General features: G+C 40.2%; 1 protein-coding gene across 1 annotated transcript in view; it reads left to right on the top strand.

Moving 5' to 3' along the window:
- Positions 1 to 6998: 6998 nt before the first annotated feature.
- The window catches only part of LOC109910696 (chymotrypsin-like elastase family member 2A), a 21883-nt gene continuing 16113 nt past the window's right edge, over positions 6999 to 12768 (top strand). Inside the window, exons 1-4 of the mRNA XM_048596169.1 lie at positions 6999 to 7073; positions 7216 to 7295; positions 10923 to 11032; positions 12267 to 12392. Coding sequence (XP_048452126.1) covers positions 7040 to 7073; positions 7216 to 7295; positions 10923 to 11032; positions 12267 to 12392 — 350 coding nt within the window. The 5' untranslated portion in view covers positions 6999 to 7039. The remainder of the gene's footprint in view (positions 7074 to 7215; positions 7296 to 10922; positions 11033 to 12266; positions 12393 to 12768) is intronic.

Here is a 12768-nt window from a genome sequence, read left to right as displayed (position 1 = left end):
GGAACATAAACTTCATGTAAAATACATCTGATAGGATGGGGGGGCGGCGTGTCTGGGTGGAATGCTCTTTGGAGGGTCAGTGCAGACTTGATGATCAGAGGATTAGATAGGGTGGACAGTGGGAGCCTTTTTCCTCGGATGGTGATGGCTAGCACGAGGGGACATAGCTTTAAATTGAGGGGTGATAGATATAGGACAGATGTCAGAGGTAGGTTCTTTACTCAGAGAGTAGTAAGGGCGTGGAATGCCCTGCCTGCAAAAATAGTAGACTCGCCCACTTTAAGGGCATTTAAATGGTCATTGGATAAACATATGGATGATAATGGAATAGTTTAGGTTAGATGGGCTTCAGATTGGTTTCACAGGTCGGCGCAACATCGAGGGCCGAAGGGCCTGTACTGCGCTGTAATGTTCTATGTTCTATGATGGGTCAAATGGTCTCGTCTAAATTGTAAGGATTCTTAGGGGGCTTGAGAGGGTAAATGCAGACAATTTGTTGGGAGAGTCTTGGACCTGAGGGCATTATCTCAGAAAAACAGATTGCCTCGTGAGGCCAGAAAAGAGGAGGGATTTCTTCTTTCAGTGGGTGGTAAATCTATGGAATTCTTTACTGCAGAGAGCTGCCGAGGCTGGGTTGTTAAGTAGGTTTTAGACTGAGTTAGTCAGATGTTTAATCAGTAAGGGAATCAAGCGTTCTGGGGAAAAGGCAGGATAGTGGGAGTTGAAGGTTATCTGATCACATTGAGTGGATTGATGATCTGAATGGTCTACTTTTGCTCCTACATCTCATGGTCTTATAGACTTTGTACAGTATCAGCTTTGGGATGGAATGCTCCAGTCGTGCAGGCAGTGGACCTGGAGGTAGATGGCAACCTAATCAGGCCTGGTGGTGGCATCCCCAAACCCATGTGTGTGTTTACTTACATCAAGCCTTGTAACCCAGCAGTAATGGACTGAACTGACATAGTAAAGCTAAAGTTTTAAAACAGATACAGTGAATCAGGTGCGATCACATGAACTATTTATCAGCTGAATATGCGAATACTCTGGAATTGTGCTGTGTAAATACCATACAGTTAAGTGGATAAAGTAAAAGTGGTGAACAGCCAGTGCAAGCCACAGTCAAAGTTCATAAAAGGCAAGAGATAAGCCTTTTCAAGGAGCCACAAGCAAGTCTTACTGAGTTAATTGATCAAACCAGTTTGGAAAACATCATACATTTGTGACGTTTGCCAGTGGTCAAACTTATCATTTGCTGGAGACTGTATTGTTCAAGACTTTGGATCTACAGCTTCTTTGTATGGAAATGGTATAAGACAGCTTAGCTCACAGCAAAAATGTAGTTAGCTCAAGGAAGTCAATTGATCAATGACTAGAAGTTGAAATGGACTGGGCTGATCTTCTGATCTGGTCTAATTTGTGGACTTGTCCATGTAAAAGGGCTCATTTGTAATTGTAAGCATTGTACAGGAAAGTTTTTTTGCAGTATTTTTGTACTATATTTTCTTTTAATAAAGAACATTGGGTACATTCTGTTGTTAGAATTGCTTTGGATTATTGACATCCAGAGTAAGCCTGATGAACAAAGGAAAGAGGGTATAAAAGCCTAAACTTCTGCCATTCCAATTTTACCGCAGGTGAAGGAGGTATGGCATAAATCACACGGAGGATTTGAAAATGAATCACTGGTTTCTAGAAACCCTTGATTGACAGATTGTTGGGTGCAGGTTGGAAAACAAAATACCATCTGTTCTTGCAATTCCAATGCAGTCAATTGTTGCCATTTTCCAAGAGCTTGAATTGTAGCTGACAACATTATGAATGCTTGGGTGAGTTTTAACAGTTAAAAGAAAGATTGGGCTAACCTCAGATTTTTATTGATAATTTAAAGAGGCTATGAAGAGATTACAGAACCAATTAACTCATTTGGCTAGATGGCTATCATGTAGTTCTGAATAATGATACCAGTGCATGTCTTTTTCCTGTTCTGGTTGAAGTATAATTGGAAACAATTAACTGTCTTTAATGCAGTTGCTGAATGAAGTTTGTTTGTTTGTTTGTTTGTAACAGATGTATCCTTGAGAGAATTTAAAATACTAGACTGGGTTTCAGGTTTGAGATTTTCTTCTTCTATATCAAGCATGTATGATTGAGAGCTCCTTGAGATTGTTAGAAGTTTTTCTTCTTCATCTCCACAGGGATCCTGAGGTCTGCCTTTGTAAATATTGAGTTAGTGGGAATGATGTGGGTATAAGGTATCATGTAGGTGGCATGAAGATATGAAGGGGCATGGGGAGTGGGTGGAGACATGCATTGGCATGGAGACCATGGGGTGTGAGGTAACATGGAGGTGGGGACATGAGGTGCCATGAAGTGATGAAGGGCAGTGAATGGGGTGTGAGTGGGTGTGAAGGATGACAGCCCTACAGCTTCTAAAATAACTACAATGAAGTCCTAGAGATCTGCATCAAAAGTTGGTGTGTCCTACAGGGTGGGTGGCATTCCACTCCTACCTATCTGGAACAAAAATCAGCTTAAACCACAAGCCAGTTTAGCCTGTTCCTGCCCCACCAAGCTCATTTCCTCCTGCCTTGACTCCTTCCTCTCTCCACTTGTCCAGACCCTGCCCACCTACATCCACAATTCCTCTGATGCCCTCCAACATATTGACAATTTCCAGTTCCCTGGCCCTAACTGCCTCCTCTTCATCATGGATGTCCAATCCCACTATATCTCCATTCCCCACCAGGATGGTCTGAGAGGTGTCAGCTTTTTCCTCAACCAGAGGGCTGAACAATCTCCATTCACCACCACTCTCCTCTGCCTGGCTGAACTTATTGTCTCACTGAACAATTTTTCCTTTTAATTCATCTCACTTCTGCCAAATCAAAGGAGTGGCTATGGGCACCCACATGGGTCTCAGTTATGCCTGCCTCTTTATGGGGTATGTGGAACAATCCTTGTTCCAGTCCTATACTGGTCCCCTCCCACAACTCTTTTCTCAGTACATTGATGACTGCTCAGTGCTGCTTCATGTTTCCACTGCAACCTCGAAAAATCTAAATAAAAACCAAAAGAACTGCGGATGCTGTAAATCAGGAACAAAAACAAAGTTGCCGGAAAAGCTCAGCAGGTCTGGCAGCATCTGTGGAGGAGAAAACAGAGTTAACATTGCGGGTCGGGTGACCCTTCCTCAGAACTGATGGTGGCTGGGAAAACGTCAGTTTATATGCAGAAAATAGGGAGGTGGGTGGGGTAGGGAGTAAACGATAGGATAGAGCCCGAAGAGAGAGAAAGACAGTTGGACAGACAAAGGAGTTGCTAACGATCAGGCTGGGAGGGTGAATAGTTGCTAATGGGGACTGGTAGTGACTAACAACAGGGGGTGCGTAATTGCAGGCTATGTGATAACAAGGCCCGGTGTGTTGGGTAGGGGGCTGGGACATGGAAGAGTTTAGGCCCTAAAATTATTGAACTCAATATTGAGCCCGGAGGGCTGTGGGGTCCCCAAGCGGAAAATGAGGTGTTGTTCCTCCAGCTTGCATGGGGCTTCACTGGAACACTGTAGCAAGCCGGAGACAGAGATGTTGGCCAGGGAGCAAGGTGGTGCATTGAAGTGGCAGGCAACAGGTAGTTCAGGGTCCTTTTTGCGAGCAGAACGTAGATGTTCTGCGAAGCGGTCGCCAAGTCTACGCTTCGTTTCCCAGTGTAGAGGTGACCACATTGTGAGCAGCGATTGCAGTAGACCAGATTCTTGGAAGTGCAGGTGAAGTGTTGCTTCACCTGGAAGGGAAGTTTGGGCCCTTGGATACTGGGGAGGGAGGAGGTAAATGCGCAGGTGTTGCACCTTCGCTGGTTACAGAGGAAGGTGCCGTAGGGCTGTGGGGAGGTGTTGGTGGTGAAGGAAGTATGGACCAGGGTGTCCTGGAGGGAACGGTCCCTGTGGAAGGCGGACAAGGGAGGGGAGGGGACCTTAGGCACTTTATAGCCTTCTGGACCTAATATTGAGTTCGACACCTTCAAATTGTGAACCAACTCACACTTCTTCCCTTTCTTTTAGCTTTAGTTGTTACATTAGCTGTCACCATGTCCTCTCTGCCATCCCCCCAACCCAGTGGGACTGTCTTCACCATTGTTCTGCAATTCTCACATTCCAGTCACTTAATCTAAACTATCAACCTCTTTTCTCCACCAGCACCTTACACTCCATCACACCCACACACATCACCACACCTCCCTCCACCAAACCTCAAACTATAGCATAAATGCTGTCCCCTTCACACTTCACCTCGGCTCTGATGAAGAGTCATCCAAATTCGAAACATTAGTTTTATCTCATTCCACGGGTGTTGCCTGACCTACTGTGCTCTCCAGCATCTGTTGCTTTCAGTACAGATTCCAGCATCTGCAGTAATTTGCTCCTACTTAGTTTAAACCAAGACAGGTCTGCCAAATTGGGAAATTGTCAGACAGCATCTGCTTGTTAATTCATTTATTCTCAGGACATTGATGTTGATGAGGATGGTATTTAGTACCTATTCCCAATTGCTCTGATAAGGTGGTAGAGGGTTTTTTTGAACCATTGGTAATGGTTAATTACAAATTCATATCTGCCTGAAACGTCAGCCTTCCTGCTCCTCTGATGCTGCTTGGCCTGCTGTGTTCATCCAGCTCTACACCTTGTTATCTCAGATTCTCCAGCATCTGCAGTTCCTGCTATCTCAGGCCACTTCAAAGGGCAGATAAGAATCAATTTTGGAGTCACATACAGGCCACAATTAGTAAGGGTGTTGTGCTTTTGTCATTAAAGGACATTAGTGAACCAATTGAGAATTTAGACTAATTTGAGAGCCTCCTGATCACTTTAACTGATACCAGTTACTTATTTCTAGATTATTTTTAACTGAATTTAAATTTTAACATTGCCACAATGGAGATACCTTTGACTTTAGACAATTAGACAATTCTGCGGTATTATTATGATCTCAGCTGATGTTACTATTGGAGAAGTCAGATCACAGAATGAAATTTAGCTTGATAGACGACATATTGTTATTTAACATGGAGGTTATTCCCTGAAAAATAGGCACACAAGGTTGCAAATTTTGTTTGCAGAACTTTATTTCACAAAAGACAAAAATAAAACAAGCTATCTAACTTTAAAACACCGTTTGAAAGATCTTAAAACACAGCAAAACAAAATCTTATCTATTCCCCAACACGATCACTCTACAGGTATTCAAATCCAGAGAAATCATCCGCACTGTATCACATAAGCCAAATAGGGATCAGGTCCAACGGTAGGCCTTTGCTAAGTTAAATGATCTCATCATGATCTCACCAGTTCTGAGGAAGGGTCCCTTGACTTGAAACATTAACTCTGGTTTCTCTCCACGGATGCTGCCAGACCTGCAGAGCTTTTCCAGCAATTTCTGTTTTTGTTTCATCATGGTTACAAGTAGGAGAACCAGAATCAGCCCTAGCTTATAGGATGCAATGAATAGACCATGGCTCCTATTCGTCATCATCACCTAGTAATCGTCTGCTGGAAAATGTATGTCTGATGACACTCTGATTAATCCCTTCAAATATGTAATCACTGTTCTTTTTCACAGAAAAGGCACTATTTCCCTTTCATGAAGCCATGCTGACTCTCCTTTGATTAGATTATGATTTTCCAAATGTTCTGTTATTACTTTCTTATTAATTGATTCAACTATTTTTCAAGATCAGATGTTTGGCTAATCAGCCAATAGTTAACCACTTTTTCCTCCTCCCTTTTTTTGAATGGCGACATCACATAGGCTGTTTCAGAGATGATTCACTTGGATGATCCCTCGTATGGAGGGAATGTCTTATGAGCGAAGACTAAACAGGTTGGGACTCTATTCACTAATGTTTAGAAAAATGAGAGATGATCTCATTAAAACCTACAGGATTCTTAAAGGGCTTGACAGGGCAAATGCTGAGACTGTTTCTCCTCATGAGAAAGTCTAGGACCCAAGGGTATGGTCTCAGAATAAAGGGGCGCCAACTTGAGGGAATTTCTTCTGAGGGTTATGAGTATTTGCAACTCCTTGCCACAGAGAGCTGTGGGGCAAAACACTAAGATAGATAGATCCTTGATCAGTAAGGGAATCAAGGGCTACTGGGAAAATGCAGGAAAGAGGATGTGAGAAATATCAGATCAGCCATGACCCTATTGAACATCAGAGCAGGCTTGAGGAGCTGAATGGTATTGCTCCTGTTCCTATTTCTTATGGACAGTAAGGATGAAAGTTAGTAAAGGGTGTAAAATATTAGGGATGCTATATTTCCACTTTGAAATGTAAGGGCTAGATTTGCTAATAGGATCAGCAATCACCACAAGGGAGAACATTAGAGAAAAAGAAAATAAATTCGCACTTGGTGATACAAACAGTTGATTGAATTGGTTTCAATGGGAAAAACTTTAGTTGAGGTATAACGCAGGCTATTAGTTTGCCATCAATCGTTTTGTGCTATCACCCAAGATACACAAAATACCTAAATTGTTGCCAGGGCAGATCACTAGTCCTTTATGCAGGTTTTATATAGGTTAATCCATAGTAATGACTGCAAATGTTAGGAATGAACCTTAAATAGCCATTTAAAGGACAACTCATGAGGCTGATTCTTATTACTTACATTGATTTCTACTTCCATTCCTGCCTTCTCTGCAGTGTTGCTGATGCCCTTTGAATTGCCACTGGCTACCTTTGTGAATAGGGTTATGTTGGTGCCTTTCTGTCTCATGTAATATGGTGTTCTGGAGGATTTTGGCAGTGTGGACAAGAGGTTGGCAATACTGCAAACCATGACTGGTAAGTTATTTATTCAATTGCTGATTTTCAATTAACCTGGAGAGTTTCACAAACAGTTTGGCATAGTTTCCAAATAAAATATTTTCCTCTGAAAAATTATCATGTTTACACGAAAGAGAGTTTATCTAGTGAGACATGCCAAAAAGTACATATTTATAAGAAAGTGGTTGACAATTGAGCTCATTTCCAATTTCAATATGTTGCAGCACATATTGTTGACTCTATTCTTCAGTAAGCATTGGCCAGAACTTGAAATTGTTTGCTTCTTCTCATTAGCTTAGAATGCATTAGCTGAAAAAATGTCAATTTTGTTTACCAAATGCTAATTCTTTTCTTTGTTTCTTTCCTATTTTGCATTTGTCTTGCTATGTAGTTGGGCCTATCGCTGCAAGCCCATTAACCGGCCGTGTTATTGCTGGACAGGAAGCCAAACCACACAGCTGGCCATGGCAGGTAAGGAGATCTCGCTGACTGCAGACTACCAGACAGTCAGAACACGGGAACACTGTTACATCTTTCAAGTTTGAACTTTAAGTCTACCAGATTTCAATTCCTTAAATTACAGATAAAGTTAAGGATAGAAGTGGATTAGGCGTGTGGGCACATATTTGGTAAATGGAATATAATCTGAGAAAGTGGGAACGTGGTCACTTTGGCAGGAAGAATCTAAAGCAGCGTACGTATCAAATCTGTGGTACAAAGGGATGTGATATCCTAGTACACAAACCAGAAACAGTAAGAATGCAGTTACAGCAAATGATTGAGAAGGTGAGTTAATCTTAATTGCTACAGGAATGGAGCATAAAGGTAGGGAACTGTTGCTATAGCTGTATAAGGACTTAGTAAAACCACATCTGGAATACAGTATACAGTCCCATTACTTAAGGGAGGATAAGCTGCATTGGAAGAAGTTAAGAGAAGATTCACTCATCTGATTACCATTCTTTCTTATGATGAAAGGATCAGGAACTTGGCGTACACTCATTGGAGTTTAGAAGAATGTGAATTAAACTTTTTGAGATATATATGATTCTGACAGGATATTAATTCTGGGAGGATGTTTCTCCTGTGGGGATGTCTAGAACTAGGGGACACAATTTAAAAATAAGGGGTCTCCCATTTAAGAAGGAGATGAGGAGGATTTATTTCTTTAAGTGTCAATTGGACTTTGGAATTCTCTTCCCCAGAGAATAGTCCAGGTTTGGTGATTAAATATCTTCAAGGCTGAGTTAAATAAAATTTTAGCTAACAGGGGAGTCAAGAGTTAGTTAGATAGTTAGTTAAAAATGCCAGATTTCTTGTGCACTAGGGGAAAATGAGAAGAAGTGAAATGTCTAGTTTTGAGCAGAGTGGGATAAACTTTAGTATTTTAAAGGCATTACCCACTGATAAATGAAGAAGTATGACTGGAAAGTTGAAGATAGGATTTAGATCAAAAGCTAAGAAACAAGAAATTCTGAAACCAGTGGTCAACAATCCACGTAATGAATTGGGAAAGCCAGAGGGAAGAGTAGAACTGGGAGTAGACAAATTAGCTCTAGCAATAACAAAAATGGGAAATCCTGGAAAAACTCGGTTGCATCTGTGGAGAGAAAGCAGAGTTATAACACTTATAGAAATGAATTCAACAATGGTACATCTTCAGTGTAATCTTGATAAAGATAAGTTTCAAAAGTCTCTATGAAGTACCATGAGAAAAACTTAGAGCAGTAAAATAAATTATTGACGTATCAGAAAAGTTGGTTGAGTGCAGAATTAAAAACCAAGACTGACAAACTACTGGAGATTCATAGTAAAAAGAAATAGTGAAAGGCTTATATTCAGATGCAACCTGGAGAATAAGAATGAGAAGTTACTCAGGAATTTAAGGGAAGAACTTAAAGTTTAGAAGACTTTAAAAGCAGCTAAAGAGAGCAAAAACCCACAGTGCAGATTTATTCATTTGGGGTGAATCAAACAATGAAACAACAAAACCTATTATGGAAAAAAATTATTAAGGAAGATAATTTGAAGTTGAATGTCAATCAGAATAACGTGTTTTCCATTATAAACTTGAAGGATTGTTGAAAGCCCATGAGAAGTAAAAAACAGGAAACCTCCAGGTGGCTTTGAAGAAAGTGATTGATGCATTGCATGAAATGCTGAACATAGAACAGTACAGCACAGTACAGGCCCTTTGGCCCATGATGTTGTGCCGAACTTTTCCCCTAAACCTAAGGTCTATCTAACCTCCACCCCTACCTTATATTATCATCCATATGCCCATCTAATTGCCACTTAAATGCCCCTACTGAGGCCGACTCCACTACCCTCTCCGGCAATGCATTCCACGCCCCTACCACTCTCTTAGAATAAAGAACCTACCTCTGCCATCACCCCTATATCTACCTCCACTCACTTTAAAACTATGCCCCCTTGTAATAGCTACCTCCACCCTAGGAAAAAGTCTCTGGCTGTCCACCCTATCTATACCTCAGATCATTTTGTACACCTCTATCAAGTCCCCTCTCATCCTTCGTCATTCTAAAGAGAAAAGCCCTAGCTCTCTCAACCTTTCCTCATAAGACCTTCCCTCCATTCCAGGCAACATCTGGGTAGATCTCCTCTGCACCTTTTCCAACACTTCCACATCTTTCCTGTAATGAGGCGGCCAGAACTGGACACAATACTCCAGATGTGGCCGAACCAGGGTTTTGAATAGCTGGAGCATAACTTCACGGCTCTTGAACTCAATCCCTCTATTAATGAAAGCTAACATGCCATATGCCTTCTTAACAACTCTATCCACCTGGGTGGCAGCTTTCAGGGAACTGTGGACATGAACCCCAAGATCCCTCTGCTCCTCTGCCAAGACACTGCCAAGAGTCTTTCCGTTAACCCTTATTCTGCTTTCACGTTTGTCGTTCCAAAATGAATCACCTCACACTTTTCAGGGTTAAACTCCATCTGCCACTTCTCAGCCCAGCTCAGCATCCTATCAATATTGGATTTGAAAATAAAAATGATAAAGCAAAGATACATCAGAATAGGTACATAGGTCTGGATGAAGCAATGTGTCATGAAGTTCAGTGCAGTTGTGAGCCAGCATGCTGGAAATGCAGAAGCAGTATTTGCCTTATGCAACTGAGAAAGAATAGAGCTCAGGAAAATAAAAAAAAAGCAGCAGAATTGGCTTACTGAAGTTCATTGTTTGTGAACATATGCAGCAATGCCTATGAGTAAGTGTTGGAGTACAGTTTCCAGAATCCAGATTCCAGGGATCATAGTCCCAGGAACGAAAAAAGAATCACCAGTACATGAACAGTTGCTGCGGCGGTCTATGACAGAGCAACCATTGAAGGAGCTTCCATACCACATCATTAAAAGATTACAATTGGAACTTCTTGTGAACTTTTAGTAAGACTTGGTGACTCACATGTAGATAATATTTGGGGAGAATTCCATGAGATCTGTCATGTTGTGTTTGCTAATTGATGTGTTCTGTAGGGCATTTGCCATAGTTTGTCTGCTACCCATATGTGTCTCATGTTAATTTTAAGATGCTAGAATATAAGATATGTCTATCTTTTCACCATCAAAATCCTTTTTTCTAACTAATCTTTGCATGTTTGGTTAAGTTTTATTTTATAATAAAATAATTATTCATTGTTGACTGAAGAGTCCTGGGTGATTTATTTTTAATACCAAACCAGATACAGTCTGAGACCTAAAGTAATTGGCAATATCATCATGCTGATTAAGTATAAAATTTTATGTGACTAGTGGAGGAATGGAACTAGAAAGGAAGCAGTGCATCCCTCTAACCTCAGTGATAATGCTTGATTTATTATAGTAACCAACACTACTGCATTGGAATGTTATTTCTATACTTCACATCAGCAGTCCTTGTAGGTCTTTGACATCAACTTACAGGGTTACATTTTTGGTGCTTACTGAGAACAAACACACCTCTGTCTCCATACAGGATGCTCAATGCATTGTTTTGAACCTTTGTATGTTCAAGATGTCCTTAGGTTTTGAAGCCTTAGAGTAATTTTAATGCCTGAAAAAAAGTAATACAACATATATTTCTGATTCTAGGCCTCTCTGCAGTTTGCTTATGAACTTGACCCTGACTTCTTCCAACATATGTGTGGTGGAACCCTCATTTCTGCAAATTGGGTCATGACTGCTGCACATTGTATTATCACGTAAGTACATTGCTTCAAGATATGCAACAAGCAGTTTGTGCAATCATTTTTACATTGGAGACATTCCTTTATACTTACACAAATCAGAATTATAACCTATGCAATATATTAGATAGATATAGGAATTGCTAACCAAAATGACTATCAACATTGCCTTCTATTATCCTAATAGTTACGTAATATAATGATAAAGAAATTGTTGACTAATTATAGCATTCACTCATTATCAATTAATCTACAATCACCAAAAATGACACAAAGAAAATCTGATGGTGGAAAGCTTTGTAAAGTATTGGTCCAATGTCATATTCCTTCAATGCTCACTGTGCTCATTGTTTTGAGTTTCAAATTACTCATTAACTTCACTGTAAAATGTCATTTTCTGAAATAAATCTAATTTCCATTTGAACCAGTATTGCCAGTTTGATAGTTTGACCAAAAGCTTATTGAAAAGTTTTGAACTTGGTTTATTTAAATAGAAGCTGAAATATTCTAGCAAATTACGGGAACTTGTCAGATACTTTATTTATTGTAACATTGACGATAACTTGACATATGTCTTAATATATACGTATTATGAAGTAATTGACTTTTTTTCATCACGGTTTTTGGTCAAAACATACAAATTCAGGTTATTTGTTTTGTTTTTATGGCTTCTCAGTGTTTTAAAGGACCTGTCTTCGCGCATGTAACAACAAATCCCCCTGCAACAAGCCTCACTCTTTTCCAGCATTGGAAGTATTCTCTTGAGAGGATTTTTTTTTGATGCCCATTAGGCATCTATTTTGCTTGAAAAATGAACCTGGACTCAGGAAATTGGGTTGGATTTAGGGCAGTGTCTAAGAGGCAAGCGGAAGATTTACCTCCCTCTTCCACTTCAAAGAAATGAGTTTCCCCCACATTCTCTTGCAAGTGCGGATTTTATTTCCTTTTGTCAAGGAAGACATTAAACCAAGACTTTGTCTGCCTCCTTAGATGGGTGTAATATATCTTATTATTTTAAATTAAAGCAGAGTAATTATCTCTGGTGTGATTTTTCAATACTTACCCCCAACCAATCTCACTAAACTGGTTATCTGGTCCTTGTCTTACTGCTGGTTGTAGCAGGTTGCTACACACATTTTGACTGCTGCATTTTCTACATTACGAAAGTAACTAGACTTCCAAAGTCCTTAATTATCTGTAAAATGCTTTGGAATAACCTTAGAGGAATTGTTCTTTACTTTTCTTTCAGCACACCAGGAAGATTTGCTGTTGTTCTTGGAGAACATGACCTGGAGAACAAAGGCAATGAATATTTGAGACATGTTCAATTGATCATCACGCATCCTCAATGGAATCCCAATTCTCTTGCAAATGGGTAATTCAGATTGACATTTTAAAATTTACCAGTTCATCCACATGGAACTATTCTTAATCAAATAATTCCTGAACAACTTATTTTAAGACATATTTCTCTAGTGCAATGAGGGTAATGGTAAATTATTTATTTCATGTTCTTTCTAAAATTCTTTAAATGCTCCATTGTGTTGGCTCTCCCTCCTTCCGCATCCCTTTATGTTGAACTGAAAATCCATCTGTTCAAATTGCTCTAGAACCAGGAAAGGAGAGGTCACCCTGTTGGGAGTTTTCTATAGGCCTCCGAAAAGTTCCAGAGATGTAGAGGAAAAGATTGCAAAGATGATTCTGGATAGGAGCGAAAGTAACAGGGTAGTTGTTATGGGGGACTTTAACTT

This window comes from Rhincodon typus, chromosome 4 (genome assembly GCF_021869965.1).
Source record: "Rhincodon typus isolate 14 chromosome 4, sRhiTyp1.1, whole genome shotgun sequence".
NCBI lineage: Eukaryota > Metazoa > Chordata > Chondrichthyes > Orectolobiformes > Rhincodontidae > Rhincodon > Rhincodon typus.
This window is presented reverse-complemented; position numbering and strand designations above follow the sequence as displayed.